At 30.4% G+C, this 24,201-nt stretch overlaps 3 protein-coding genes across 4 annotated transcripts; all 3 read right to left on the reverse strand.

The window, feature by feature from the left end:
- Positions 1-246: 246 nt before the first annotated feature.
- Positions 247-1,900, reverse strand: LOC130946789 (RNA-binding protein involved in heterochromatin assembly dri1-like). Its single transcript, XM_057875634.1, has 4 exons — positions 1,799-1,900; positions 1,282-1,668; positions 765-883; positions 247-472 (listed from the first exon to the last, which is right to left on the reverse strand). Exons 2-3 carry the CDS (start codon positions 1,659-1,661, stop codon positions 784-786), a joined length of 480 nt encoding a protein of 159 aa, XP_057731617.1. The 5' UTR covers positions 1,662-1,668; positions 1,799-1,900; the 3' UTR covers positions 247-472; positions 765-783.
- Positions 1,901-16,090: 14,190 nt separating this feature from the next.
- LOC130943486 (UPF0481 protein At3g47200-like) lies at positions 16,091-17,722 on the reverse strand. 2 transcript variants are annotated; one of them, XM_057871383.1, is made up of 2 exons: positions 16,990-17,722; positions 16,091-16,779 (listed from the first exon to the last, which is right to left on the reverse strand). In XM_057871383.1, exons 1-2 carry the CDS (start codon positions 17,519-17,521, stop codon positions 16,262-16,264), a joined length of 1,050 nt encoding a protein of 349 aa, XP_057727366.1. In that variant the 5' UTR covers positions 17,522-17,722; the 3' UTR covers positions 16,091-16,261. The 2 variants fall into 2 exon arrangements, with proteins under 2 accessions (XP_057727366.1, XP_057727365.1); XM_057871382.1 differs by having other exon boundaries at positions 16,091-17,722.
- A 2,447-nt stretch (positions 17,723-20,169) lies between these two features.
- On the reverse strand, positions 20,170-22,308 carry LOC130943787 (uncharacterized). The gene is made up of 3 exons (XM_057871807.1): positions 21,983-22,308; positions 21,619-21,850; positions 20,170-20,738 (listed from the first exon to the last, which is right to left on the reverse strand). Exons 1-3 carry the CDS (start codon positions 22,141-22,143, stop codon positions 20,439-20,441), a joined length of 693 nt encoding a protein of 230 aa, XP_057727790.1. The 5' UTR covers positions 22,144-22,308; the 3' UTR covers positions 20,170-20,438.
- Between the last annotated feature and the right edge of the window lie 1,893 nt (positions 22,309-24,201).

The raw sequence follows: 24,201 nt of genomic DNA on the forward strand, positions 1-24,201 counted from the left end.
TTTCTTTGCTTTTTTTTTTTCCTGAAAAACATACAAATATCTTAGATCATTAGATATTTTAAAGAACACTTTTTGCACTAATAAATCATAGTGAAGTTAAGAATTGAAGTTATATGGCTATCTGTCTCTTCTCTTCAAAACACAATAGTAACACTGATAATTGATATATTTAAATTGTAGATACTTAAAAATAAAACAAAATTAAAATAGGAAAAAAAAATAATAAAGAGTACAATATTGGATCAAGAAACTAGCTAGTCATCATCAGTGCCAAACAAAAATTCAAAATCATAATAATTCACCTAATAATAATATATAATTAAAGCTTTCTAGATGTGGAGAAAATCAAAGAAGCAAAAATATAGATATATATCTGGATGGTTGGTGATGAAGAAAAAAAAAAAAAAACTATCACTACTATTAAGAGCGAATAGGGATTGCTTCTCATCAATTCTCTTCTTCCACAGCAAGCCTGGAAAAGAAATACAAGGATTATATTAATGCATGTTATTAATTAATTAGGTAGAATATATTTATTATATATCTTGATAAGAAAAAAAAAACTTTAAGCTAATGAATTTATAATATATTTTTATGCAATAGAATATTTCTTATTTGATCCATTCCTAAAGTGAAAATTTGAGACTTCACTATACTTATTACTACTGAAATCCAACATGAATAATTAACATGTGACTATCTAATTAATTGCGTAAAAAAAGTAAAAAAAAAAAAAAAAAAAACAGTTAGATCATTATTATTACCAGATGGAGAAGGTATAGTCTAGGATGAATAGGGAGGCCTAGAACTAGAAGAGTCCCTTGGTGCATTGCATCGATAGCATTCCATTCTATTTGCAAAGTTATGCTCATTGCATCCAGACCTGCCCAATTTATACTTAATTACTGTTTCATTTAATATTACCAAATTTTAAAACTGTTGATTTTATAAATAGTGGATTTTTGCATTATTCCAAGTACCATCTTAAATATAAAATCTATTTACTTAATTACTAAACATTTTGTAATATTATTCTCTATATGTTAGAAATATTTTTTTCCACTGAAAATTAAAGCTAGATAGTATAGGATATAAATAAAATCATATCCCATGTCTAATTTTGGAAAAATAAGGTTATAGTTAGGACAAATTAAAAGATAAATATATGTTAAAGATACTTTTTTTTTATTAATTTAAATTTTTGAAAAATAATTTTATGACATGATATAAGAATTTTAAGATACGAAAAAGATAAGAACAAATATTATTCTTTATATATACCTAGTACATATCCAGTCGCCGGATTTCCAAGCAGGGCGAGCAGCAGTGGTGCCGGCAAAGCTATAGCCTCTAGTTCGAGGAATGTCGGCATCAAATCCGGCGACGGAGGAGTCCTCCTTGGGAGCACCACACTTGAAGCAGCTAGACCTGCTTGCAAAGTTGTGGGCTCCACAATTGCCAACGGTGCAGTACCAGTCTCCAGGGCGAACATCGGGGCCGGTGGTGAAGCCAAAAGAGGAGGAGCCTCTACCCCCAAAGGCTCCACCATAGTCTCCACCGGCACCGGCGCCCCTGGGCTCGCCGCACCGTTGGCATGATTCCCTTCTTTGGAAGTTGAGGTGGTTGCATGTCCTGCAGTTCCAATCTCCTGGCCTACTCATTTTTTCTCTTCACAACGCAAAATTTCAAAATTCCACATAAATATATATGCATGATGCAAAATATTGCATTGGAACGTAAGTATTATGTATGCATGAGAAAATTAATGAATGAAGAAGGGATAATAATATATATTCACCTAGTTTTGGAGAGTGAATCTTGAACAGTTTGAAATGCTAATGTGCGATTGTCGGATGCTGAGTTCAAAGGTTGAGGTTGCTTTTATACTCACAGAGAGACACAGACAGCAGAGAGAGAAAATTAAACTAGCTAACTTGGCACTCATGACTGCTACTTCCTTTTAATAAAGAATAAAATTAAAATCATCGAAACTAAATTTAGAAAAGGGGTAAAAGGAATTTCCCAAATGTGATCCCAATCCCATACAACACCAAGTATATATATTAAATAAATGAATATTAATTAAAGTTTGCGGTAAATTGCCATCTTTTAGGGTTCTCAATGTTGCCAAGTACAACCATCACTAGTTAATTATAAATAAACAACTATGTTGCATTGTTATGTGTATACCAAAATTAATCAACAAAGTCATTCATCATCATCAGTATAAAATATATGTTAAAATGTAAATACACATTAAAAATAAATTAAATTACATATATATTTATATATAAATATATCTGTAACTGATTTTAGTATACAAATAACATTTTTGAATTACAAGCATCTTCTCAGTATATATATATTTGCACTCTTTTGTATCACTAGCTAATTAATATATATATATATATATATATATATATATATATATATATAATAATAATAATAAATTGTTAGATATATGAATTTTTAAATATATTAATTTATCTTATATAAATTCATACATACTATTTATTTTAAAGATTTTGCTAATAAATGCCCAAAAAGCACTAGTTAATAATTGTTACGGTGGATAACCGGAGATTGATAGGTGGATGGAATTGGTTGGCCCAAATGTGTGAAGGAGGAGGATTCCGAATGGATCAGCAACTCGGGAGGCTCCGTCCGACTTGTTTGTGCGAGGAGATGGGGGTGGTACCTGCAAAGACACTCCGATGCCTAAGTTAGCAAGAGTGTGAGCAGGTCTAGAGAGTATTGGACTTAGAGATACCTGAGGGGTGTCAGTGTATTTATAGCGGTGAACCAATAACCACCGTTGGAGTAGTGCCATATTTTTAGGGTGTTAACCGTCCCATTATCTTAGGGAGGTTAAGATATGGCTCGTGAAAGTGGTTAGAGAGATTCTAGGGGCAGTTACTTATTTGAATAAGTGTTTATCCGCCAGCTAATCTCGTGCCCGACTTCTTTAGAACAGGTCGTGGTGAGTACCGACTTCATAGGATGAAGATTGGTACTGGTGAGGCCCAACCCTTTGAATTAGGTCGTTTGCTTGATCCTGGGCCTTTATTATTGGGCCAGGGTATGAATAATAATATAATCTATTTTGAAAATTTTGACTAACTTTTATACATTTTTACATAATAAATTGGAAATTAAAATTTTTTTGTTTTCCAAATACAAGCTTTCTACATTTAACATCTTAATAATGGTGTTGTTGGTTAAACCTTTATTTCAAAATAAAAGAAATAAAAAACATAATGCTAAAAAAATGGGTTATGTTGTGGAAATTAAGTAGTGTAGTAATTTGATCAACTTTGTCAAGCTAGCTGCACTATTTTGTCCCCACATAAAGTAAAAATTAGCCTGCGTTGTAACCTCTAAACACCACAATGCCATGCCATATCTTTAAAATCTTGTAGTCCATAAATGATAGCTTTTTGACTGCGGATATATATTAATTTGAACCCTCATTTGTAGTTAAAGTGGCGGGGAAAGAATCATAGCAAATTTAGTAGTCCATATGGTAAAAACTGTTCATCAAATATCATTCTTATTCTGCTTGTTTTCATCAAGGTTTTCACTGCTATTCTAATATCTCTATCTTTGTATGTTTATTAAATGCATCACAAATACATTAAAAATTTAAATTTTGTATTTTTTTATATAAACAATTTTAAATAATTATCTTAATATGTGCCTTAATTAAACCCTTAAGAGTTATACTTGAATTAATAAGACGAAAAATTCTTGGAGCAAGAAAATTTTAGTATTAAATTGTCTTCAATAAATAAATTTTATTAATTTATGTGTGTAGATTCTAAAAAATATGGGTACAAATTATATTAATTCATATATGCAAATTTAAATAAATACAGGTGCAAATCATTTTTTTATGTAAAACTCTATAAATATGAATTTAAATTATTATACTAATAAGTATTGACAAAAAAATAATAATAGTTACTGACCATATAATTTGCAACTGGTCTGTTATCTACTTTCTCTTTTTTCTCCAAAGCTTCTCTTTATCTGTTGTAATCTGATTGCATTGCTTGCCAACTTCGTCAAATCCCCAACCTCCAAACTAGATAATAGGTGCAACATTGAATCACTATTCATGCAAAAGCTTACTAGCCTAGCTACTATATACACTATATATTTCTTTCTTTTTCTTCTTCTTGTTATACAATAATGTAGTATATGTATGTATACTTCTAGGGACAATAATAGAATTTCCAAACAGAATAACAGCTTGAATAATTGTTTGCTGACTAAGTCACAACACTACATACACTTCTTGAGAATCTATTTCTTTCACACTTTTACCTTAGACTCATACTCTATTAAGGATATATTAAAAAAATAGCTTAATTATAAGTAGATTAGATTGAAATTAAAAAAAAAAAAAAGAATATTATTAGTTCATGTTATTGATCATTGAGAAGATTGGATAAGAAGGAACGGAATTCATTGTTGTATCAGCAGACAAAATGAATATTCCTCACACTCCAAGGAAAGACCATAAGATCCGACATTGCTGACCCCATATAGTGCCCCATTTATCTTTTATTCCCACTATATATATATATATCATCATGTCTCAATGTAACCTTCAATTTTATAAGGATTTCGTAACAAACTATATGGTAAAAATTGGTGCTGCTTTTTAATTTTGAATATTCCTTTCTTGTACTTAGGGACGGGTTGGACTTAAAATTCTCTCAGTTATAAGTCAAAGTAATATAATATATATAGAATATATATGTGATATCATATATATCAGACATGTTAGTGTTCTTTAGAAAAATATTGAGCCTAAATATTAATAATATAAAATTATTTATATAAATTTGATGGTATGACTCATATTCAATAAGACCAAGGAAGAAAAAACCTTATGCAGTTCACGTGAAGAGATGCAACAAATATGAAACATTCATGTGCCTTTCCTGATAACAACTTAAATTACTTCCAAGAGATCAGATGATTCATAACATTAGATACCTTACAATCTAATAATTTATGTGTAAATTTTGTTGACTTACATCATTAAATAACTTTTTTTGTACGATGAATTTCATCAATTAAACCATTAAATTTTAATATTTTATTGTATAGACCAATTTGATAAAACTTTATAAAATTTGAATTGATTTTATATGTCATTATGATATTTTATTTTTATATATAGTTTTAAAATACTAAAAATATAACTATAGATTGTATATTTATTATTGATGCTAGAATTTTCTAAAATTTGGTATGTCTAATTGTCACGATATGACAGTTAAATTAATAAAATTTATCGCATATAAGAAGTTAGTCAACGATGTATATAAATTGACTTATACTTGGTGTAAACAAATCTTCCCTCTCTCATCTCCTTCTCTCTCATTCACACACTCGCGATAAAAGAGTTTAACTAATATATATTTTTAGGATACATGACTCCATCTAGCCAATTGACTTAAATAATAATTAATAGATTTTATTTAGCGAGTTGTGTGACACTAAATTTTGATTGAATGATCTCTTAGTTTTAGAGAAGAAAATTCCTATTATTTTGTGCAAGCTAAAAGTATACTACGTTAATCCTTAATAATATAATGAGTCACTTAATATGAAAAAAGTTGTGAAATTAATATGATATATTTTTGTTAATTTCATTGACAAAATTAGTACAATTAAAAATTTAAAAATTATTAGTTTAATTTACACCATTAATTTCAATATTTAGAATTTAGGTTTAGAGTTGAATATACCAGCATCCTAGGGCTAAACTACAAAGGACAAGATCCTTAAATTGTTGAGATTAGTTTAAGATTTATCCTTTTAATAAATGAACATGAGATGTGTGTCCATTTTCCAACATACCATGATAAATCATTGAATATAAATTTTAAAACACTAACCCTACGCTTTAAAGCAAGAAAGATTTTTTAAAATGAGAATGTTAAAAAAGTGGTAAAGTGATATTTTAATCATTTTTAAATTTGTAATATTTATTATTTGTGAGTCCTACTATTTTAATTTAATGGTAATTAATGATGTATTTTTTTTCTAAAGTGACAATATAACTTTAAAAGAGTCGAATCTGCTTTAAAGAGGCCCCAATAATTAATAGCAATTCATCATATTTTAAAGTAGAACTACTATTTTTAACACATGAATAACACCTTTATCTCAACTTTATATTTTAACGAGAACAATGTAATATGACTAACAAATATTATTATTTATAATTAATATTTAATTAATAACAACTTATATATATTTATAGAGATTTGACATATAAAAATATATAATTTATATTTATATTTATATTATTTATTATAGCTTATACACATAAATTAATATAATTTATATTTATATTTTTTAGAATTTATATACATTAATTAATAAAATTTATTTATGTTAAAAATAATTTAATATTTATACTAGTCTAACAATAAACAAAAATGCTAAGAACATCTCTAATATTAGTTTTAATTTTGTTTTATTTTGAATTCTACAAGAATATTTGAGAGATCTTATATCATAAATAATAATCTAAAACTAAAAAAAATTGCTCCTTCAATGTTTAATATTAGTTCAATTAAAATTTTATATTATTTTTAATTATTTTATCAACATAATTATATAAGTGATAAAATTTTATTAATTTTTTATTAAAGTAATATTATATTTCTAAAGTGATATTAATTTTATTTCATAAATTAACTCTAATGTAAATTTTTATTCTAAATAAATTTAATTCTTAAAAATATAAAAAATAATATTCTAAAAACACTCTATTAAAAGGACTCTAAAATTTACTGGCCAAGAATTTCTCTAAAAACACTACTCTATTCAATTCATCAAGCTAAGGTACTAATAGCGATAGGATTTGGGTTGGGAGCATTCATCTAAATCTAAATCTTTATATGATAATATATAGAAGTAAATATATATATATATAGGGTCACTCGTGCATGTCAGAAGGTGAAGAAAATCTAGTGGGATATATAGTAATTAAATTAAATAAAAATAAAAATAAAAATGATTGTTATGTGCATTAGGCCCAAGAGGCAGTAGCAGGCGAAGTTAAAGCAAAAGTTGCATGGCCATTACTTCAAGGAACGTCCTTCGTTTTCAAATAATTAAAAATCATATAGTATAACGATTCTCAAACTTCAAAGAAAGAGGAGGCACTATTACAAAAAACTTGGTAGAGTTTCGATAAAGATAAGTAGTCGAAGTTGATGATGATGATGATGATGAAAGAGAATTAAGTCTTCGAGGTTTCAAAAATCTTGACCATCTTTTTTATTTTTCTTTTTCGCTTTCCTTTCTTTTTTTTCCACCATCTATCGTTACACTTCTATGGCTTTTTGTCTGTCATGTTCTTTTCCTTCCTCATTATCGTAGCATATTCTCTCACCCTCTTTGTCACAAATTAAAGAAAGAAAGACCCTCTTTGTCACAAATTAAAGAAAGAAAGAAGTGATAGATAGAGAAAGGGTAAAAGTAAATAAATAAGCCTTAGGATATGAATAACAAAGACGGGGAAAACATGTGGATATTAAGGATTAAGTTAAAGTGATTCTTGAAATTATGGTAGCGGATCTAAAAATTTTATAAAGAATGAGTAGAAATATAAAAATTTGTATAATCAAATATTATACTATATATTAAATTTAGCTAACATATATTTTTTAAGTACATGATAAGTTTATTGTTTGTAAAAAAATTTAAATATTTTTATTCAATAAATATAAAATAAATATATTATTACGTATATAATTGGTTATTGAGTTACAAAATGAACATCTCCTATACTATCTAGAATAACCATCCGACTATTAGGGATAATAAATATCCATCTTCATCTTCCCAAAAGATTAAATTGATTTTGGGTTCACCAATGATCGAACTCTTGACATTTTAGATCTAGCGCTCTAATACCATATCATGATACTACTCATCCCAAAAGCTTCAATTGATAAGAAAAGATAACACTAATAGTTATATTTCTCATACTCCGTAAACCTCCATTGTACGCATTGTACAAATATTTCATTGGCTCCTCATACTTTTCCAACCTTTATATATTTAGTGACGTTGGCTTGACCTATAAAAATATATTATTAGTTAAAAAAGGCTAATGTTGTGTATTTTGGTGTTTTTATGAAATATGCGTACAAATTGTTTGCTCATTTTTTTCAGTAAAAAGAGAAGGAGCTCAACTTTTTATTTCATGGATTTAATAAGCAGTTGTGTGATTTTAACTCTTTCAAAGTTTTAATTCGATTGTTTTTCAATTAGTGTATGTTGAATGGTTCCATTAATAGTGTGGTTATGAGTTTATCAAAAGATTGATTATGCTTGGTTCATCCACTAATATACTTAATATGATATTTTTTTCTTAATTCTGTTAATGTTAAAGTGATGCATTCCAGTGTTACTGTTGTATTTTTATAATATTTTGTTCTTATTTATAGGTGTTGTAATGGATATAAAATAAAACTTTGCTAAAATTAGCATAAATAATATTTATTGAACTATGTTATATAGTTTCTAGCTGATATTTTAAAACTTTACAGCACCTAGTTATCGAAATATATAATTCGTTTCAAAACCGTTAAGATTATTGTCCAATTCACACCTCCTTTCAGCTTTAAGGAAATTTATGATCTTTGTTTTTCATTAACGATAGGTGTCAAATGAAAGTGCAGTGATGTATGTAGTTGAGACATTCTAACAGATCGATAGATTTGAACCTTGTTCCTACATGACCCGATCAATTCGATCAGGCACTCGCCATTTATTTTCATTGTTCAACTCTTTAACAACATAAAAACCTCAAAAGCTCTGCTCCTCTCTATCTATCCAAGGGATGGAGGGACATTTGGTATCCTCTCAAATCAAGAATTAGGGCCTCACAATGAATAGCCAATATGCTTTTATCAGCTCTAACAAAATTTATAGTCTTTGTGCGAGTGTGCACCCCTGAGTTGTTTCTTACTTAGTCATGTTGCTATTAATCTCATCCTTACATCATCATATAAGAAAAAGCGATGTTAATAATTAGGTGACTTTATCTTAATTACAGCCATTAATCTTTTGTTAACGGCTAGAACTTTGATCAGAACACATTATTAAGAGCAGTTGTTTTCATTAATTAACTTTTATATGCTATACATGTCTTGCATGATACTATGATATTTCTTATTAACTATTCTTTTTGCAAATCTATGAGAGCTACATGCATGTAAGAAATGAATTTGAGAATGGTACGGTGTAGGAGGAGTATAATTTAATATCTGTCATTGGAAGTAATATAATTGTATTTATGTTATTATGATAATTATATGTATTCTAAAAGTTTTATATCGGCTAATTTACTAAGGTTTTTCTTTCTCCATTAGTACAAATAAATTTATCTATTATTTTGTTCTATATAAATTAAATGAATATACACTTTTTAGTAAATAAATTTTGTCTTTATTTTCTTTAAGCTAGTTTTCTTTTAAAAGTAACAAGTATAGTTTAATGTTATTGGCCTAGTTTTAACTAATTAAGGTCAATTTTTGACTATATTCATCATAGCAAAAATATATATTTTTTTAAATTAGTTTCTATCAGTTGTTCATGACCAAGCTTTAAAGCAGGTAACTAGTGGAGACAAAGATCAATGTGTTAATGAGACTTTGACTACAATTAGGGCGTATAAACCATTGATAGGGATTCTTGTAAATTACCGCAAAATCACATATCCGCGTTTTAAATTGTAACGCTTTTAAAATTGTTGGTACGTTATTTTGCAACGATTGAAAACTGTCATTATTTAGTGTCTCTCTTGCAATGTTATTCTTCCTTCCTCATCCTTCCGTCTTTCCTAACTCCAATTTGTTCTCTTTCTGCCTTAATCCCAGTTGGTTCTTTTTATAAGAGAGGCAAATTGAGAATTATCAATTTTGAGTGAAGATATTTTAGGAATAAAATATTATTAAAATTTTTGTAACAGTTCATACCACTCGCTAGTACGATATTGTCTGTTTTGGCACATAAGGCTTCACAGTTTTGTCTTTGACGATAGGGATGATAGCCAAAGCCCCCCACACTCACTCGTCAAAACGCGTCATATTAGGGGGAGGTATCCACACCCTTATAAGGTATGCTTCGTTCCCCTCCCCAATCGATGTGGGCCTTACAATCCACCCCCTAAGGGAGCTCAGCGCCTTCGTTGGCACATCGATCCAGGTTCTGGCTCTGATACGATCTGTAACAGCCCAAACCACCCGCTAGTACGATATTGTCCGCTTTGGCACACAAGACCTTACGGTTTTGCCTTTGACGATAGGGATGCTAGCCGAAGTCCCCCACACTCACTCATCAAAACGTGTCATGCTAGAGAGAGGTATCCACACCTTTATAAAGTATGCTTCGTTCCCCTCCACATCGATTATATGAATAGTCAATTAGTTATCTAGAAAACGAATATAATTAAGCGATCATATATAAAATATTTTACACCATCATTGTATTAAAATTAAACTCAAATAAAATATATTTAGATATTTTTTTTAAAAATAAACACGATAAATAAATTTTGACATAGTATGTATTAATAATAAAAAATAATAATAATGAGTTTACCTAAGGTAAAGTCTTGCAGGGAGTAAAAGAAATGACTCGCCATTTTTCTTGGGGAATGGTAAAGAAGGCTGTGAAAGCAAAAAGAAAGGTGAAGTGAAAGAGTACTAATTCGATTCTCTCATTGGGAAATGCTTCCATGCATGACCCTATCATGACCAAACCCCATAAACTCCCAACGTATACATAATCATGCTTTCTACTTTTTCTTTTCCTTTTTTATTTTCAAAAAAAATTACTAGATACACTATACGTACATATCAACAGATTAAAAAATTTAATTATATATTATATTATAAAACACAATCTAATAAGCTTTTGTGTTTTTACTAGGTACGTGTACTTGTGCATCAGTGCATGCATGGCCATGTAGTTCTTAATAATAATTTTTAAAATATTCAATATGCATTTGGTGTATATGAATTAATATATATAGTTTTGTTATACATGCATAGCAGCTAGTATTTTTTTTATAGATGTTTTGAGATTTGTCTAATATCTAATTACAAATTAATTATATTGATAATTAACGCTGGATATTAAAAACCTAAAAATTTATATATGTATCTATGTGTTGTAAATTTATTTATTTATTTATTTATTTTTGGTTGCATGCACGTGAGTTGGTAGAAAGATATTGTGAGTGACGCCATCAAAATGACAAAAGTTTCTCTTTTCTTTTACTTTTTAGGCCTCCAATATCTTTTATAATATGCTCTCTGGGACTCCTCAAATGTCCATGTTCTTTTATTTTTATTTCAGGTTTTCTACTCATTCCGCTCTAATATATTTAGTGCACAAAATGCAAGCTTCATTATTAGGTTTAATTCTCCCTCCTAATTATTCTGGAATTATTTTTATAAAATTGAAATTTGAGAGAGACTAAAAGAATAGACCAATATATGAAAGAGATTACTATAAGAGAGATCAGAATAATTCTTTCAAATACTCCAATTTTACTATAATAATATAAAATTATATTAATATTTCTAAAGTATATATAATTGAGATATTAATTCATACAGGTAGTCATACATTTTTTTTAAGGATTGATGGGGTTTATTTGTTTTGTTAAAGAGGATGAATATATATCTCACTAAAAAATTAAAATATTTAAAAACTTCAATTTGTATATTATTTGCATCCTCTTAAATGAAGAATAGTTTAGTTGTGACAAAAAATCCTAGCCGTTTTTTTACTTTATGTTGAATTGATGATAATCTAGCTATTTTACATATTATTTAATTGTTCAGACTTTATTGTTCTTCACTTATTATTATTATTATTATTATTATTATTATTATTTTTACCCAAAGACAGGAATACTCGAATCCACAACTTTTAAGTGAGGATGGGAAGACTATGGCATTTGAGCTACAATTTGTTGGCTAATAAATATTCTCTTACTATATTATGATTCATGTTTTCTCATTTTTATTTTTTTTAATAATGATAGACAACAGTTTCATAAAAGATTATAAAATTATGATAATTAATTTACTTTTTTAAAAGGAATTCATATTTTTATTTTTATCTGTCCGTTAATTAGGATAAGTATTCATAACTAATTATTTAGTATACTTAATTACTTATTATTCATACATACTATTAAATTACTTTTTAAATTTTGTAATTACAATAGTTATTGAGGCCGGCTGCACATACAAGTTTTTTTGGCTTACAAGTCTTACAAGTTGGCACAAGCTCAACAAAACACACGCATTACACTCCCACATTCAAGAGTAAATAAACACACGTTATTCAACCACTTCCTGTTTTCAAAGCGCGCTACTCACCATGCATTATGAATGACTCTTCTTCTTCCTCCATGAAAACGAGTTTCGATTTGAAGATAATGAAATTTCAGAAATACACCCAAACGATCACAGAAATACACCCAAACGGTTACAGGAATTCCCTCAAATGATTATAGAAATAGACCCAAAGGATTACAGAAATACACTCAAAATTCGTTGAAATACACTTTATACATAATTCAAAACTCTTTCTCTTTCTCCTCCTCATCTTCTGCTGCTTCTTCTTCTTCAAAAACGATTTCAGAGCTTGATGTTAAAAAACAATGGAAATCGAGAATAACGAAAAAAGAAAACAAAGAGAAAAACACGTAAATGAAGGAGGAGAAAGAGAAGGCAATAAACGAAAGAAAAGAAAAAAAAGAGGAAAAGGAAGAAGAACGTGCAGCAAGAATAAGAAGAAGGTGCAGTAAAAACGTACAGTAACGGTTCAAAGCGCGTTAATATAAATAACTTGTATAAAAAAACCTTGTATATGGAGAATTATTCATAGTTATTATCTATAAAACATAGTAGCTAGCAAGTGTGTGATAGATGAAAAGAGCAAAGAGACCAAATAAATTTTATTAGAAAATATATATTCCAAATATTTTTTTTCATATTGTATTTAATTGCACTTGCCTTTCGGTTTATTTTCTATTTCAACTTTTAGTATGAGCAAGCATGAAAACATAAGATATTAAATTAGTTAGTTACTATATTGTTATATTTATTCTAGGAGCGAGAAATGTTAGGTGAATAAGTGTTTTTGCTTGCAACTAAGTTTTTAATCAAAGTTTTCGAAAAAAAAAAAAAACTACATGTTCCTTTTTTTAAATATTAATAATTTATAAATCAACACAGAATCTTGTAAAAATAAATACAAAAATTTCTTAAAATCAACAGAAAAATAAAATATAAATTTCTTTAAAGTCATATATTTTTTTTTAAAGAATAACAGAAAATTGTCAAAAAAAACTTATAAAAAAAATAAGAAAGAAAGAGTGAGAAAAGAAGGATAAAAATGTATAAAGAAGAGAAGAAAAAAAGGAAGCAACCAAGAGACAAAAAAAAGGGAGAAGAACGAAGAAGTAAGAAGGAGAAAGAAGAGAGAGAAAAAAAAAGTGCAGCAGCATAGTGAAGAAAAAGAATAGGAAGAAGAGGGGGAAAGGCCAAACAAAATGTGATTTTAGGTTCTTTTAATCAATTGATTGAAAAAAGCTTATTCACCTATATAGTATAAAAAAATTTTCATATGTAGTAATTTTTAATTGTTGATCTTAATTATAAAAAATATATATAATTATATAATATATAATTAAAATTAACGATTAAAAATTACTAAAATATTGGTGTATTGATATACTTAAAAAATTTTTTATAGTATAATCTATAACGACACGTATCATTAAAAATGTTTCAAAATATTTGAAATAATATTAGATGACAATATTTTGCTACATATATAATACAAGAAGAATTTTAAATATATGAAAAATACCGATGTTCTAATAATTTTAGTTGTTAATTTTAATTATAAAATATATATAAAATCAAGATTAATAATTAAAATCACTGAAATTTAAATTTTTTTATAATATATTGAAATATAAACTTACACAGAAATTAAATATTTGGTCCATTCAGTTTGACTTGATCTTTTTTTTTTTCCTCAAATTATTTTTGAAGTTGGATTTGGATTTTGAAAAGAAATACTGCTAAAAAATGGATTGGGTTTGCTTGTAGATAAACATAGCCCATGTGTAACCCTATATTGGGTAAAGAGAATGGGCTCTATTTGGTCCTATTCAAGGGGTTATAATCCATGCAAAAAATAACTGTATACCAATAAAAACTGAAAAATCCAGTTAAAAAAAAACATCTGTTGGAAAATCTTTCATTCTTTCTCACAAAAGAGAAAGGGAACGAAAATGGTACTCTAAAAAATTTGTATTTTGAAAGATATAGATGATAATAGACTCTCAAGCCAATGAATCTTAACTCACATAACATATCTCTTCCTCTTCACCTCAAATGTCTAGAGTTTAAATCCTAGAGAATGCAATTGAGGAAAAAATGTGATAAAATGTGGGAGGAATGTATGGATGTGTTGTGTACTTAAGATTGGGAGTGATCAAATTTTGTTTTGTACATTTCAAATAATTATTCAAATATTTTTACATAATTCATTTATTTCTTATCCCATTGTCAATGCAAATGAGATATGTTTACGAGTATAGCTAGTGTTTAAAGACAATTTTTTTTATTTATTTTTTATATTACAAATAAAATTGAAAACAAAATGAAATATGGCTAGTGTCTAAAGAATCAATCAGGAGTAGCATGAAGATCCAACGGTTCTCCTATGCCTTTTTTCACCATGAAAGGCTTTAATATTACCTTCACAATTCTCTCTGTTTGCCCCAGAAAAAGTTTGAATTCGACAATAGCTACAATTTCGCTATATTTGATTTCATATTTATAATATCTATATTGTTTATCTAATCTTTGTTGTAATGGTTTCATGCTCTCTCTTTTATATGCACACAAAATGGACATAGAATGTCATGCCATTATCACTTCTGCTGAAAACAACTCTAATTACGAGACATTCATATTTCATACTCAATGAGTCAATGGTGATTATATTGTTCTTTGCAGTATCAATTGATTGTTTTCTGATAAATTAACATAATCACTCCTTTAATTTATTGTCTCTAAGACCTTCCAGTTTTAAAATCAATGGTGATTTAGCTCTTTCCTCTACATAGAACAAAATATTAGAGGTGAAAAAGCATTTTAATTTTAAAAGATGTGTTGCTTAAAATCTAGTGAAAAAATGGTGAGAACAGCCATGAGCAGAGAAACTTCATGGCAAATCTGGAGAACTCAGAACCAAAATGTGACTTTTCTACTTCTCTTGAATCAATAACAATATAACTATAAAGCACATACCTTATACTCTAAGAGGAATGATTCATCCCTCTAATTTGTGAGGTGAAGGGAAATGAGCTAAATTTCTCTCATTAGAATATATTATATATGCAAGAACATGAAAATGCTGAATATACAATCTCAGCCAACATAATTGCAAATATCAAACCATTGATAGCTTCTACGAAGATTGAAAGTACAAACTTAAAATAATGCTGCAGTATATTTTGGTTTGGCCAATGAGTTGCTGCATGCATAAAACAAGATTCAAACTCCCAACACTTGCTTAAACAGACTAGTGAGCTAACCACTAGACCAACCCAATGAGCTTGTATCTTTTCATGTTTTGCAGCCTGAGACAGTTACACATTAGAAAATTTAAGTCTCCATACTTTTATATATAACTGGATATGCTACTTGAATTTGAAACATCATAGAGTGTCAGGTATGTAGTATTTTGACTTATATTTGTTATGTTCATATATATTTAATAAATAAAAGGGTGGGTTAAGCATGTTACTGCAATACTGCTCATTAACAATATAACATGATCAAATGTATAGATTTCTATTTATGTTACCAAACAACCTGGGATTGCCATGGTGGAAGGGTCCAATGGAAACAACCTTGGGGTGTAAGCATCATCGTTGAGGCAGCATTCCATGGTCACGGATGATTCCAATCATAACTTGATTGTGATCCATGACCATGGTCGAACAGAGGAGACGGAGAAATAAGATGTGTATATATATATCAAATAAAGAAATGAATAAAGCTAAAAGAGAATTCTGTAAGATTGAAATAAAGCTAAAAGAGAACTCTATAAGGCTTAAACTCAATGCAAAAGCAAGGTTCAAGTACATGGGTGATTGTGTCACCAGAATCCAATTGTTCTGGTTTTATTTCAGCACAACCTGTAAGATAGAACAAACTGTTTGAATCAAAGAGAGGATTACGAGTAAGAATCCAGCAATGGATGCAGCAGCTTGCCATGGAGTCCTGCCATAATCGCGCCACAAGGTAGCTTTCAATTTATGCAAAGGATCTATGCAGAAAAGATCCAAGTCTCTGCAAAGTCTATAGTAATGCTCACTGAAATTCACATGAGTAATGTTCTTCCAAAGACCATTGAACAAACTGGCAACAGAATCAGCATCCCCTAACCAATTCACCAATATTCCCTTTTCAACCAGCACATCCACATCCCTACTAGTGTTTATAAGGAAGTCCAATACAGCAATATAGTCGGTGAAGTAGGCCTCGTCCGGGTAGTGGCACTGCTCCAATGCCATCATGTTGCGAAACAATGTCTCCGTCCAATCCTCCACTCTCAACATAGGGATCTCAAGAACCTTCTTCCCGGAGAATCTCAAGTCCATTGCACAATTGCTCTTAGTGTTCACATCAAATTTAACTCCTGCATCAACCAACTCGGTAGCACTCTTAAGCTGTATCATAGATTCATTAGTCCTACCCTTGGTGAAAGGTAATGATTCCAAAGGCTTCAAGTAAAATACTCTAAGCAGATCAGTGAAGTGTTCTATCTTAACATTATGAGGAGTCAAATTAGAGCTATTGTAGTACCCGAAATAATCAAAGGTAAGATCAAGAAATGAATGGACCTTACCAACACCAGAATGATTGAAAAGGTCCTCAAGAATTGAGAAAGGAATCTGATTTTCAAGCAACAACAAGTCCAATCTTATGTTGGTTGTCAACCAAGGTTTCCATAAGAGGGTATCATCCTTTGACCACTCCCCATAAAAATGCCTGCAGAAAAGTTCAAATATGAAAGTACAATCAACAAGCACTACTTTGACAAGTTCCTCAGGTGACAAGTGAATAATATCGGAGTAACAACGCCGGATGTCGGGTTCGGCCTGCTCAATGCGGCTGACAAAACTGTCCAAATCGAGAGTTGTGCCGCCGGCTCGCTGGAGGAACTCGTTGCAGTATATAAGCTTGTGTCTCTCCATGTTTTGCAGCCTGGTGCTGCCATGGTGGAAGGGTCCAATGGAAACAACCTTTGGGGTGTATGCATCATGGTTGAGCCTGCGGATATCAAAGGGCACCTTGTAAATGCAACATTCGGTGGTCAATGGTGGCTCTGCACCCTGCAGCATCCTCCTAATATCATTCATAACATGATTGTGGTCCATGCTATTCAACTAAGGCAAATCGAGAACTTGAAAGTGGAAAAAAGAGTGAAGAAGCAAACAACTAGAAAATGAAAAGAGCTGTGCAGGTGAGTCCATTGACCAGACCAATAAATTTTGGGGTCGAAGAAAAGACAGCTTAGTTTTCAATCTTCATCCTCTTGTGGTGGTGTTGCGTGTGGGGTCTCTCTAATGGGGTAGTATGGGAAGCACACAAACAACTTCTAAGGAAGTTTCATCACACTATTATGATTGATTCCATGTTTGACTGAAATTGTTATTTGAGGTTTTATTAGTTCTAAGTAGTACTTGAATGAAATCATCAATATTATCTGAATATTGCAGTTTGATTTTGTACACATATAACCTTTGGTGTATGTAATTAATTGTAAACTAGTAATTTACCGGTGCAATGCAGTTTGTTTATGTTTATAACGATTTTTCTAATATATATCCTAAAGACATTTTATTTTAATGTTATTCATTAAAATTTTTGTTATAAAAAAATACAAAATTTAATTTTTTTTATATATTTATTAAAATAAAAATTTATACTAATAATAAATAATTTAATATATGCCTTTTTAAGATATATGTTAATTAAATTCTATTTATAACTATTGATTAGAATTATTAATAATTGATTAAAATTTACAACTTGTTGCAACAAAATATATATTTATGTTTGCTGGAAAATCAAGTAGTGGGTATATTGTTGTAGGATTTGGCAGTTAATAATGCAAAATAAATGTGATGGACTAAAGATAAGATGAGGTGAATAATATGTTCATTTAGTAGTGATAAGTACTTTCTTTGTGATGAATAAGAAGAGGCTATTAAATGATCATGAAAGACAATAAAATATAAGTATTGAACAAGAAAAAAAAGGAGAAAAAAACCTGAATACGGAGAAAGAGACACCTTAAAATATGTTGAAACTATCTCCTTGAATCATTTCAAGGGGGACTTTTCATGTTAATGTTGTTTTGCTTTGTTCATGAGCCTTTATTCCTCCTAGACGTCTACCACCCTACATATCAACAGCTTACTTTACTACCATTAGATTTTACTATTTTAGTGTTTTTGTTTTTTGTTATTATTTTTATAAGGGAACATTAGATTTTAGTCTGAAATCACTTCAACATTCCAATTCTTGTTTTCCACCCTAAAATCATGTTGGCTATCTAATGGATATGCATTTTTGGATGTTCAAATAACTCGGTCTTATTATATCTCTACAGAGACAGGGTGAAACTCTATTGAAAAGAAAGGTTCAACTGTTCAAGCCTAGAGGTAATTATGCTCCCTAGAATTCAAAAACATAGTAATATAATCTAAACTTATAATTTGACTTGGCTTGCTGCAGAATTTGAATGACAGAACAAACTGCTTGAATTGCCGAGATAATTAGGAGAATAATTCCAACAATGGATGCAAACATTTCAAACTGTTGTAATAATTATGCTGAAAAGCAGTCCAAAAAATATCTATTAAAAAAAAATAACCAAGTCTCTGCAAAGATGGTAGTAATGGTCAGTAGCATTCACATAGGCAATATTCTTCTAAACACCATTCAAGAGCTTTAAATTTGCAACAGAATCATCATCCCTCGGAAGGTTCACAGCGCTTATAAGGAATCCCAGTTCAGCAACATATCCAGTGAAACTAGGATTCGTTCGGGTAATGTCACTGCTCCAACAGCATCAAGTTGCAAAACAATAACTCAGTCCCATCTTCTGCTACAATCTGCAGGATCCCGAGAATCTTGCTGGAAGATGTCAAGTCCATTAAGCATTACCACATTTCCTCAATGATTGCTCCAATAGGTTTCAACCAAAAAGCTCTAAGCAGATCAGTGAAGTAGTTTACTCTTATGATGATATCATTGTCACCATTATAGGGAAAACCAAAACTATTGAAACACTGAAAATAGCAACAGGAAAGTGGAAAATCACACCTTAAATAGTCTGTTGTTAAAAAGAAAGAGCCACTTTCTTTAAATATAACATCAAGCATCCCATACTACCCGATGTGAGACTTTGGACACCCCATAATACCCAACTCCCTAACATAATGTTGCCTCCAAAAGTGCTCAACAATGAAACCAGAATAAACTAGAATCACCTTGACAAGCTCCTCCTGGGTGAGATCAAGTGTGTTGAAGTAACAACATCGAACATGGGGTTTGACCTATTCTATGTGGTGAACCAATGTCTAACCTGAAGTTGTCTCAGCTCAATTCAAGAATTAGTCGCAGTCGCTTCTGATGCATGTTTTGGATCCTGGGGTTGCAGTGGTGGAAGGAACCAAAACAATTTCCTCGGGGGGTTAAAGCATCTCTGTTCAGCCTATGGGTAATTGGGTATCAAAGGGAACCTAACATATGCAAGCATTCACCGATGACTGGATTTTCCCTTTCTTTCATCTCCTTAATGTCAATGATGAGTTATAATATGTTGTGGTCATGCTTCTCCTCTAAATAATGATCAATGTAGCACTGTATCCACTGATACAGGTCACAGATTAAATTAGGAGAAATATTTATATGCTCCTCGAGCACATTTTCCTCGTTAGATATTACCATATTACACCATCTTTCTCTTTACTACATTAATTTCTAATGCATCTAATTGTCCACTGCAATAGACTAGTTTATTACAAAAATCAGTTCATTGGTATTTAGTCCAAAATAAGTAACTGAAATCAGCAGAATAATAGCTTTTTATCAGTTACTTAACATCTCCCAAAAAATAATTTGCTAAACAATCTATTTTACACATCCAAGATAACAACAAATCCAAGTACAAGAATTAAGGAAAACTAAAACAGCAATCATTCTTGAAAAAAAAAACTGAACTATATGTTCCAAAATTAGTTTGTGAGAAATGCGTACAATTTGGACTTGTCAACATGAGCATGCTTATTTCAGCTTAGATTTAGATGAACTAGAAAGTGGTCTAGCTGTTGACTGGGCACGTGCTGATAATCTATTAGCCTTCTTCAAATCATACTTTACAGATGCGAAAGCACAGATCAAGGCAAGAATCATCGTTGGATAGACATAGGCAGCTTTTGAAGGATCAGTACTTACTGGTTTCCCCAAAACTCCTTCCTTGACCAGTCCCCAAACTATAAGAAGTGTCCCGAACATGCTCATTTTTCCGGGTTTTAGGATACCCACGAGTGATCCTGCCACTGAGAAGTAGCTTCCAGCAAGAACCTGGTAAATAATTGATGCATATTAAGAATAAAGAGCACGAATAGAAGAAGCATAGCAGCGGAAACCTAATCAAGAATGGGAACAATATACTACAACTAAGTTAATTGGAACATCAAGTTCGTATTTAATTAAATCATCATTGCACACCCTGAGAAATTAAATTCCCAACATGGTCCCCTTTTCCAGGACTAACTTTTCCAACTAACTTGAATGAGCTTCAAAATTTCAGAACTGATTCATCCAATGACATTCATATCATATCATATCATATCATATCATATGGTTATGGCCTTGCTAAAGGCAAGAAAAAAGGAATAGCAAAATGCAAAAAGCCAAGAAGGGGGTTAAAATGGACATGAGGCCATAATTATACAAAGGAAAAATATTATTTGGAAACAAATTGATATAGACATGCAATCATTATTGTTATAAAGGTAAGAATCTTTGATTCAAACATCTACTTTGCTAGTTGAGGTTTTGACGTTGAAAAGGGAATGGTTCAATAAAGATTTGATCCCCTCATGCTCAAAATGAAAATGACATTAATAATTATTTTAGACATGAGACAATCTAGATCAAGTTTGACTACTAACTGTGAATTCATCACCTCTAAAATACACTCTAACGAGTCTCATCTTACAAACACGAGTAAGATTAGATGCCGATCTCTTTACACAAACAATGTTATAAATGGCTAGTAATTTTTCTCAAATATCCACCTAAGATTTGGTTGGCCTTTACACTCAATTTTGTTTCGTTTTCATGGCAATAACATTCCTCCTAACTACTGAGTAGCACATCAATAGCATCACTATTATCACCCAAAGAAGAAAAAAAACATACAAAATGATGAGTTGAAAAGGCATAATGATTAACTAACCTCCAAGCGTTGAAGATCAGTAACAGCAGAAGCTTCCTTAACATTGGTCAAGTTATACAATTCCAACAAATCACCCCATTTTGGAACAGTCATGTTATGGATGAGTCCATTCACAGCAGCACCAGGGAACAGAAGAGCCTTCACAACAGGAACAGGGAATATCTCACTCGAAATCAACTGCGACGATGTCACGTGCAATGGCGTCGTGCACGTGCCAGATCTGCAAGTCACCCTGCACCACAACCAAAATATAGAATTGAGAATCTCAAACATGCTCAACAACACTGTTAACTGATGTCATCAAAATTGGTGCCGCAATTTCAATTCAACGAGGTAGAATTTTAGGTTTTTTATGTTATGGTACCTGAAAAGAGGGATCTGAAAGATGATGAGGACGAAGAAGATGCGTGCTGCTACAGAGGATATGTTATTTGTCCATGATTTCGATGATGATGATCGTGGCGGTGGTGGTGGTGATGGTGATGTTGATGACGATGATTTGGATATGACCTTGGAAGGGGGCATGGTGATGGCGGCTGTGGAAGAAGATGGAACGCAATGTTATGCTGTGGCGGTTACTTTCCGTTCACAGTAACCAGCCCGATGTATAATAAACGATGTCGCCGGCGGTGTATTTTGTATATTTTTTTGTTTAATCGATGGATAACATTTCTTAATTAATTTTGTGTATGAGACTATGAGTTGGAATGGACAATTATTGGCACCCATGCATTCTAATGAGTTGTTTTTCTTTTTCTTTTTCTATCAATTTTTTTTAAGAAATTTTGAATGGGTGTTTTTTTTTGTTTTTTTTTTAAGAAATAACTATTAAGGTAATTTACATAAATAAATTGTTTGCCCTTTAAATTTATGTAATTACATTCTTTGAAACATGAAAACGCAAATACATTGTTTCATATATCTATACAAACCGCTATTGGCAGTAGTGGTTTACGGAAATACATAATCCACTATAGCCAGTGCCGATTACATGCAAATGGGGAAACATAGAAACCACTAGAGGCGGTTGCGATTTCTGTTTATAGATGCTTGACCATAAATGGCAGTAGCGGTTTATATGTGTGGGGAAGTGTGTATAAACCGCTCGAGGTAGTAGCGGTTTACGTTGAACAAGATATTTGCTGTTTCTGTACCATTTCGATGTCAACTTATTATATTTTATGATTTTTTTATATCTTGTCTTCATATACATGGGCATGCGGAGTAGTCTTAGCAAAATCAAATTTTGATAATAATCTTATATGATATTTTATTTGTATTTCTTGTCTGTGAACTATAATTTTGATTTTAGTGTGTACCAAAATGTAATTTTTTAAAAAATCTCTTATATATTTAGATATTATTTTATTAGCTCAACTTATTTTGTTTTATTGAGTTTTTTTAATTTTATTCTATGTTTGTGATTGAATAACTTAACTAAAGATTAAAAAAAAATTTATAGACATTTTTGCCAAAAATACTACCCACAGTTTTTTTTTTCACAAAATGTCCAATTTTTAGTTAACAAACAATTTGTGCGAATTTCTTTAGATATCCAATTTCCTTACAGTTTCTTTTCACAAAATGTCCAATTTCGTTAACAAACAAAATACTACCCACAGTTTTTTTTCATAAAAAAAATAACTAAACCTTAATTAATAATCTAATTTTCGTTAACAAACAATATTGAATAAAGTGGCTACAAAGTTGTTTAGATGGCAAATTTTCTACAACAATCTATTTACCTAATATTTTTAATTAATTTAAACAACAATAAAGTTAAAAAAAATTTAAATTAAATTCTTGCAAACCCTAATTTTCGAACAGAGAATAAAGGAAAAAATCTCGCCAATGAAAGACCTATCATTTCAATCAATTATTATCAACGGCAAGAACATTTTTTTTTAAAGATAATTATTTTTATTCCTTGAATAATGTTGGTCCAAAACAGACATCACACATAATAATAGTCCGCATAGAAAAGTTTTACCAATACATTAAAAAGCTATGCAACTGAAGTAATGAAAGCCAAAGGTATAGGTAAGGTCATCTTTAAAAAGTGGAAATGGAAAGTCAATGCTTTCGAGCGGTGTGAACAACTTCTACTGATAGCTTTCGCTTATTTTAAAAAAATTTCTCATTTCTGAGTTTTCAAATCTGCCATGTCAGGTTAGCTACAAGTTTCTTTATCTTTTTTAATTGTCTTCATCCTTTGTTCTGATTTTGTAATTCTTTCCACCACCGCCAAGGCTCATCGGTAACTGCTGGAAGATGAATAATTAATAGCCTCCAAACTTCTGTTGAATCTGGACAGACCCACAAACAGTGTGAATTCGATTCCTCTATTGAGTTACACCGTGGGCAGATAGGGTTAACTTGGGGGATTCGACTGTGGAGCTTTTCTTTGACTGATATTGGTAATCCATTATGCATTAGTTTTTATAAGAAATTTTTACCTTAGGTTGACTTTTAAGACTCCATATTCCTGACCATATGGATTTTTTTTGCACTGGACAAGAAGAAATTCCATTAGAGAATGATAAATCTGAAACGCAATTTTATAATCAGATGAGACTGAATAGC

This window comes from Arachis stenosperma, chromosome 8 (genome assembly GCF_014773155.1).
Source record: "Arachis stenosperma cultivar V10309 chromosome 8, arast.V10309.gnm1.PFL2, whole genome shotgun sequence".
NCBI classification, from domain to species: Eukaryota; Viridiplantae; Streptophyta; class Magnoliopsida; order Fabales; family Fabaceae; genus Arachis; species Arachis stenosperma.

Bases quoted from the DNA above. Each gene is read 5' to 3' on its own strand.
- LOC130946789 (XM_057875634.1), bottom strand. From the start codon at position 1,661: ATGAGTAGGCCAGGAGATTGGAACTGCAGGACATGCAACCACCTCAAC. The intron at 884-1,281 runs GTATATATAAAG...TAAATTGGGCAG, and splicing joins GGCGACTGGATATGTACTAG to GTCTGGATGCAATGAGCATA.
- LOC130943486 (XM_057871382.1), bottom strand. From the start codon at position 17,521: ATGGACCACAATCATGTTATGAATGATATTAGGAGGATGCTGCAGGGT.
- LOC130943787 (XM_057871807.1), bottom strand. From the start codon at position 22,143: ATGCCCCCTTCCAAGGTCATATCCAAATCATCGTCATCAACATCACCA. The intron at 21,851-21,982 runs GTACCATAACAT...GTTGTGGTGCAG, and splicing joins TTTCAGATCCCTCTTTTCAG to GGTGACTTGCAGATCTGGCA. The intron at 20,739-21,618 runs GTTAGTTAATCA...ATTATTTACCAG, and splicing joins CTGATCTTCAACGCTTGGAG to GTTCTTGCTGGAAGCTACTT.